The following is an 8,241-nucleotide window of genomic DNA, read 5'->3' on the forward strand; positions in this document are numbered from 1 at the left end:
CCAATCAATTGCAAGTTTTTGCTTTTGATTGTATCCCACATAACTCTCAGGGTCTCTTCATTTTTCTTTGTTCTTTTTTCTGAGTTTTCCTCAGAGTTGTATCCAAGTATTTGTCTTCAATTCCACTGATGCTGTCTTCCACCATTTCAAATCTGCTTCTCAGTCCTTCTATGATACTGTCCATTTCTGAAATCTTGTAGTTTATCTTTTGGATTTCTAATTGTTGTTTTTGTATAATTTCTAGTTGTGAATTTGTTTTGGCATTTTGTTCCTGCATTATTTTTCCTGAATTCTTCCAATTTTTTGTCTGTATTTTCCATGAATTTGTCTGTCTTTTCTAGGAATCTGTCTATTTTTTCCTCATTTTTGTCTTCTTTTTGCTTCAACTTTTGGATAATTGTAACTATTAGAGATTTGAGTTCCCTATCAGGTAGTTCTAGTGCCTTTTCTTCCACGGGAAAGTCATCTGGTGTTTTATTTTGGATGCCTAGTGGAACCATCCTGTCCTGCTTTTGTAAATGTTTTGATATTGTCTGCTGTTTTTGGGGCATTCAGTAGTTATTTTTATCATTTATTGATTGTAGATTTGTTTGTTTGTCCTTTTTTTATTTGGCTATGTCTAAGCAGGGAGGTTGTGTGTTCTTTGTTGTTTGCTCATCTGTGGGCACAATACTTTTCGCCTCCTTCTCCAATTGGCAGGGTTAGTCGCTCAGATACAGTAGAGCAGGGCAGGTCTAGCTGAAGAGGAGTTACTGGGACGGGTTGTTTGTGGCACTTACTACAGCCACCTGGGTGGGTTGGTAATCAATGCAGGGAAGGTTCCAGTAGGCTGTGCCTGTGCTGCTTGGTGGTGCAATGTTAAGTGCACAGTGCAGGTAGGCAGGAGGTAGGGGGTAGAGTGTTATGTGTGGAGCTAAGATGGATATGGGAGAGAGGAGAGAGGAACAGAGGCCGAAAAAGTACAAACAAACAAAAAAGAGTGCCAGGGGAGGTTGCTGTTGGAGTGGAGAGATGAGAGACTATGAAATGGAGAAAAACAAAAAGGGGAAGAAGAAAAGAATGAATAAATAAAAATCAGAAAGGAAAAAGAACAGCAAATCTCCCAGGGATCCCACTGGTGCTGCTATGAGGTCTGGGGAAGTTGTTCTCAGGTGTTGCAGTACAGCCTGGCTAGAAGGCATAGAGTTATTCAGCACCAGGTAGTCAGGGAACAGGAAGAGAAGGATGGTATAGAGAGACGAAAAACTGAGTAATAAAGAAAGACAAAAAGGGGGAAAAAACAGAACAAATTTTAAAGAAAGAAACAAGAAAAGCCCCCCAAAAAACAGAATAAAAAACCCACAAAAAAAGAAATGCCCTCAGGGATCCCTCTGCACGTCTGTCCAAGCCGAGGGGGTAGGTCCCAAGCTGTGCAGCACTGCCCAGCCAGAACAGGCTCCCAACTCAAGAAAAGGAATAGAAAACAAACAATTCAAAACAAACAAACAAAATCCCCGGGATCCCACCAGCGCAGCAGCCCAGACTGGGAAGCAGTTCCACACTCGAATGGAGCTCCACAGCCCCTCAGGAAGAAGCAAAGATGGCCCACGGAGCCAGGTATTTGAGCAAAAGGAGAGGGAGGTGGTAAGAGGTAAGGAAGAAATCAAAAGAAGCAGAAAAAAGCAACACCAGCAGCCAACAAATGGCACTCAGAGAGCCGGCCAGTGCAAGAGGGTGGAATCCAAGCAGCTGGTGCTTCCCGGACAAGAGACCATGGCCACGGGAAGCAGAGGAGGCCGAGTAGGGGTGAAGAAGGGTGGGGGGGGGGAAAGCATATATCGCAAATTACCGGTTGTTTTGTCTCCCGCTGGAAGCTCCTTGAAGCTGCTTTCTCGTACCCCCTATTTGCTGGTCTCCGATAGGAGTCCAAGATGGTGGATCCATGCTGCATTAGCTGATAGGGGACCTCTGCATGAATCTCTCCGCACTCTCCTTTCTCTGTCAGTTTTCTCACTCCATTTGGTTCTTGGCTGATTTCTTTATCTCTTCATTTGATGTTTCAGGGTTTCAGGGTTGCTGTTTTCTCTGTTTGTCTTAGTTTTTCGGATCTTTGCTGTGGAGGGACGGCGTGGTGCTTCTGCCTAGAGCACCATTTTGATGGAAGTCTCATGAAGAGGAATTTTATTTTGGATTTTGGACTTGGAGTTGATTTAAGAGTTTTGCTATGATATGATGAGGTGAATATATTTTACGTGTGGCAAGGATGTGAATTTTGGGGGGCCAAAGGGTGGAGGGTCATGGATTGAATTGTGTCCCCAAAAAATATCTGTCAACTTGGCTGGATCATGATTCTCAGTATTGTATGATTGTGTACCATTTTGTAATCTGATGTGATTTCCTTATGTGTTGTAAATTCAATCACTATGATGTAATAAGATGGATTAATGGCAGTTATACTGATGAGGTATACAAGATTGGATAGTGTCTTAAGCCAATCTCTTTTGAGATATAAAATAGAGAAGTGAGCAGAGACACAGGGGAACCTCATATCACCAAGAAGGCAGTGATGGGAGCAGAGTGTGCCCTTTGGACCTGAGGTTCCTTCGCAGAGAAGCTCCCAGACCAAGGGAAGATTGATGACATGGACCTTCCTCCAGAGCCAATAGAGAAAGCTTTTCCTTGGAGCTGATGTCCTGAATTTGTACTTGTATCCTACTGGACTGTGAGAGAATAAACTTCTCTTTGTTAAAGCCATCCACTTGTGGCATTTCTGTTATAGCAGCACTAGATAACTAAGACACTTGGGTAGAGGTTTGTGAATAATAGTGGAAATTGAAAGTTTATATACCTTACCATCCAGTGCTAACATGTATGAAGTCTACATGCAGCTGAGTCTAAACAATGATTACTGGAGTTGTTTTAGTACTAGCTAATGGATTTCAATTGACGTTACCATGAAGTCAGGTGTTTGGTGTATTTTTTACTGGGCCAAGGTTTTTCACTTCTTCCCCAGAGTGCTTTTTGGGCAAGATCCATCTTATATTGTTCAGGTGCCTCTGAACCAAACCCTTTCTGCCTTGTTCTTAGAGTCTCACATGCCTCCTCTTCCCTGATTGTCCCTGAGCCTGCATGGGAGGGGGTGGGTAATGACACTAGATTTTCATGTCCCAGTTTTGTAAAACATTGTAATGATAGACTAGTACAATGAAATTTCCCTGCAATTATTATACAAAATAATCTAACTGGTAATTTTTTTCACCAGGTTCCCTATCCAGAGAACCACCCCTTGATCTCAGCCTATGAAGTATCATCTTCTAGGTGCTCAATTCTCCCTAGTTTTGCTGGTAAATGTATAATGCAGTGATTTACTAGATCTCAATTACCAGGAATATATACATAGCATTCAATTTTTAATAGAGCACAGAGGCCTCCTTGGGCCACGGTGATCATACCCAGGGCCATCAAATTTTCTTACACCACCCTCCTCTGGTTGCAGTATCTTCATTAAGGCAGCCAGTCATGTTCATTGCTGTCCAAGGCCAAGGGGACAAATTTCTGCAAAATCCCAGTCTTAGCCATAATGCTAACATTTTCTATCAACAATCAGTGCAAAGGAGAAAAGGCCAGAAGCTTTTAGTAGAAAGAAAGAAGCTTATTAGGTAGCTAAGTAGGACACTCATACTTCTCTATTAAAATGTTACTAGTATTATTTCCTCCTTTTGTTATTACTTCTGTAGCTTGTGGGGTTTTCCCTGGCTAGGTGTACCAAACCTTGTGACCAAGGAGGTCCCATTTGGCAGTGTTAATTACCTAAGGGGAGGGCAAGATCCATGTTATTGTTGTGGCTGGTGTCCCCCATGCTATAGATTGATGTCTGTCCCACTGTCACCTGCTTTCTTCCAGTGTTGTCCCATTGAGAAGAATGGGCTAAATGTCAGGGCAGGAGAATCCACTCAGCTTTATCAGCAGTAGGAGTCCTACCCATTCCCCCAGGACCTGCCATTAGATGCCACAACTGATTGTCCCCTGTCCAGGGATGATGCTTACTGGTGTCCTTAGCAGCAGTACATGTCGATAATGTCCAACTCAGGCATGAATGTTTCCGGTGTTGTCTTCCATATCCTTATACCTTGATCTGTGGGCGGCAGCTCACTATCTAACCGCTAGAATGAGGACCTCCCTCCCACAGTGGGAGCTTCATCTAATTCTCTCATAGCCTCAGGAAAAACAACTGCCAAGTGGAGAAAATTTGACAAACCAGTCAGTGTTTTTATTTGTTCTTGAAGGAGGCCAGTTTTCCTTTCAATTAATTCTGCACCCTGAGGCTTATAATGTGGTGTAAGTGCCAATCTAGAACTTATTTCTCAGTCCATTGCTGCACAGGGGCCTCTGTAAAGTGAGAACACTGATCACTGCTCTTTTCTTTAGGAGTACCATACATGGATATTAGTTTTCCAAACCTGAAATTGTGGCAGTCTGATTGGCTCTTATAGTAGGGAAATCCTGGGGGAGTCCACTGTAGGTATCCACACGCGTGAGAACAAATTGATATCCCTTACTTTTAGGGAGAGGGCCTATATAATCAATTTGCTAAATCTGTAAGGGACCCTTTTAATGGCCTGTTAATGTGCCATGTCTTGTACTTAAGTGGAGCATGGAGCTTGCAGCAACATACTGAACACGATGCTCCACCTTTCTTGTGTATCCACATAGAATCTACTTCTAGATTATCAACGGGGACACTGGCCCTCGCACTGCTGCTAGGGCATCTGCTTCAACATCGCCCATTGGGGAATTCACTGTGTGTGCTGGGACGTGATACACAGTTGCTTTAGATTCGGGTCATGCAGTTTGTCCCAGATATCTTGCTGTAGTTCTTGCCCCCACAGGGGTCTTCCGTTATTTCCCAACCATCCTTTCTCCATTGGGGTATCCACAGAGGGAGGCCTTTTATTACTGCCCAAGATTCAGTAAAAATAGTTAAGGGGTGGGACTCTTGGGTGATTACTAGCCAGGCTGCTCTTAATTTGGTCCATTGGCCATTAAGCCCAGTACCTGTTTCTATCCAGATGGTGTCAGTAGCAGGCCTGCTAGAAACAGCTCACCAATCAGGGAGCTGGGCGGCACTAGAATCATCAGTATAGCAGATCTCCTCTGGGATTGTGCCTGCCTCCTCTTTGACACAACCTATTTAATTGTTGCCTCCCACCTGCAGTCTTTTTTTGTTTTTTTAAGGTATCATTTGATTTCTTTACACTTTTTAAAAATTGTGGTAAAAAAATATACATACACACAAGTATGTATATATATACATAGAAAAACAAGTATTTGCCATTTCAACATATTTTGCCTGTACAATTCACTGACATTAAGTACATTAATCATGTTGTTCAACCATTGCCACTGTTTCCAAATTTTTTCATCACCCTTAACAGAAGCTCAGTTCCCCTCAAGCAATGACTCTTCCTTTTCCCTTCCCCCCCACCCCTGGTAAACATTAATAATTTTTGGTCTTTATATATTTGCCTGTTCTATATTTGATATAAATGAGATCATACAGTATTTGTGACTTATTTTAGTCACCATATTTTTTTAACTTCAGGGCCCACATCTTCTTACGTTTTTCTTTCTTGCTGTGCATTTTATGTTTCCATTGTTTACCTGACAATATTTTTAATACCAGCAGTCCGTGGTTGATGAATGTCTGACTTATGGTCAACTCATATTTAAAAACAGACCACCATGAAGCCTATTATATTAAAAATTTGATCAAAATACAATGGTTCAAAATAATGAAGGCATGAACAACTTTGTGATGCTCATGAAAACATTGTGCGGTTTCAAAGTGTTTCAAAGTGTTTTATATGCATAGAAAGGTAAAATATATACTATATACTATGACAGACATTTGAATAACTGATCTTAAACAAGAAATGTATGTACCTGTTCTGACTTACCTACAAATATGACTTAAAGACAGACTTAGGAACAGATCTTGTTGGCAATTTTGGGACCATCTGTATACTAACATTTCCGCAGGGACATGATTATATTTCAAATAGCCACCATTTCTGAGAATGCAAAGTACAAAATTCAGAAACTGGATTCCAATTCCTTCAATAACGTTAACCTAATTTTTCCTGCAATTACTCCTTGCAACTTACTTACAGTATTATAATATAGGGCCATACCCCTCCCCAGGTTACCAGTTTCCAAATGTCTATCCCAGATGATACTCCTATTTTATGAAACTGACTTTAAATTTTCATGTCCAGTTATAGTTTTAGAAAAATTTATATATCAGAATAAAAATACATGTTCCAAGACAATTCCAGTAATTCCACATTATTTCATCAGTCTTGGAAGAAGTACAGCCAGAATGCTCTGAGAAGCAAGAAGGGGCAGACTTGGTCTTGCTGACATTAGATGCATCATCAGGAGAGACCAATCACTGGAGATGAACTTCATGCTTTGTAAAGTAGAGGGTCAGCAAAAAAGAGGGAAACCCTCAATGAGATGGATTTACCTAGTGGTTTCAACAATGGGCTCAAACATACCTACAATCGTAAGGATGGCACAGGACCAGGCAATGTTTCATTCTGTTATACATAAGGTCTGCGTGAATCGAAGCTGATTAAACAGCAACTAACAAGAACAACAACCACATTATTTCAGAACTAACTGTTTTAGTATTGCACAGACTCTGAGAACGTCCATTGCAACCATGAATAAAATACAACTCTATAAGTACTTACATAACATTGACATCAGACTTCATTTACTACTGCTACTATTATTTTCTATGTATCAGCGGGGTAGAATCTCAGTCTGTCTAGTTCACTACTCTCTCTGCAATGAGACTGGCAAGTAATTGTTCTTAAGATTCTGTGAGGGATGAGTTCATCAATGACTGAACAAGGTGCAAAATATATGGATTATATATTTCTTATGAGAGATGGAAATTATATATTCTTTCTATAGCAGACAAAACAGAGTCTTGATACACGGGAGTCACTGCTCATGAGAACAAAGGGGCTGACTGTTGGTAAACACATACTGATTAATGCAGATATGTTCACCAGCCACCAACTGGAATTATTAAAAAGAGCCAGATAAGTATTAATTATGGAAGAAAGGGCATAAGATAATACAAAGGTGCTCACCAGGACAAAGATACTTTGGATGGCTCTGGTCTCAGCAGAGGATCTGGGGAGACTTTGTTCATATGAATGTGTTGGACCTGCTGCTTGTGTCTGTACAGGATGAAAACCATGGAGCCGCTGGACCAGAACATGAATCCCAAACTTAAAACATTGTGGGAGGATATCAACGCTGCATAGAGTGAGAATGTGACATTGTCATACTTTTCAGTAGAACAGTATTGCAACACATTTTCATTTATGATGGTATTGTTGCTCCATTTGCTAGACACATAAATAGGAAAAATGACACTGACCAGCATGTGTAGTATCCAGCAAAGTATATTGGAGGGACCAGTGTACTTTAGGGCTTTTAGTTTAAGCTCTGCCCATCTGGTGTGCATGGGGCTAATGGTGATGGTCTGGAAGACACTCAAGAGGCAAGTGGTGCAGATGGACATACCTCTGGCCACCCTTTGAAGATATAAAACAAGTTTGCATCCAAAATCATTGAGGAAATGTTTTAATCCAAAAGCAAGCATTGTCTGGGGGACTCCTATAGATAGAATGGCCAAGGAGTCGGCTACAGTCAGGTGCCTGAGAATCAAGTCTGTGGATCGTGACCCACTTCCATAGAAATAAAGGAAGATGTAACGAATTATGAGTGAGAAATTCCCCAGGATCCCAATGACTATCTGGAATAGGAGGATCGTTGTTATATTCAAATCCATGGAGGCTATTCTGTCACTTTCCAGGGCTTGAGATTCAAATTCACAGAGAATTCTTCATGGAAATGTGAGCTGTGGCCTTCATTGTTCATGGTTTAGAGGTCATAGATAAATGTAGATACCCTGAATAATTTTCCATGATCCAACAGGATTTATTCAATATATATTAATATGGTAACAGAATCATTCTTTTTTTTTTTTTGCCAACAAAGTACAATGACATCCATCACAGAAATTATTGTACAAAACTATGCTGTGGTCCAAATTATAGAACATGGAACATAAATAAATGATAAAGTATTTAGGGGTAAAAACTAAATTAATTCTTATCAAAGATCATGTTACCATGTATTTGTTGCTTTCGAAAAATGAAGTGAAACTAAAATTTTTTTTGG

At 40.7% G+C, this 8,241-nt stretch overlaps 1 protein-coding gene across 1 annotated transcript; it reads right to left on the reverse strand.

The window, feature by feature from the left end:
* Nucleotides 1-6,941: 6,941 nt before the first annotated feature.
* LOC111821481 (vomeronasal type-1 receptor 2-like) lies at nucleotides 6,942-7,849 on the reverse strand. Its single transcript, XM_023736227.1, is given in 2 exon segments — nucleotides 6,942-7,189; nucleotides 7,192-7,849. Coding segments are annotated over 2 exon segments (906 nt in total).
* Nucleotides 7,850-8,241: the final 392 nt, after the last annotated feature.

Source organism: Trichechus manatus, unplaced genomic scaffold (genome assembly GCF_000243295.1).
Source record: "Trichechus manatus latirostris isolate Lorelei unplaced genomic scaffold, TriManLat1.0 scaffold00087, whole genome shotgun sequence".
In the NCBI taxonomy this organism is placed as follows: domain Eukaryota; kingdom Metazoa; phylum Chordata; class Mammalia; order Sirenia; family Trichechidae; genus Trichechus; species Trichechus manatus.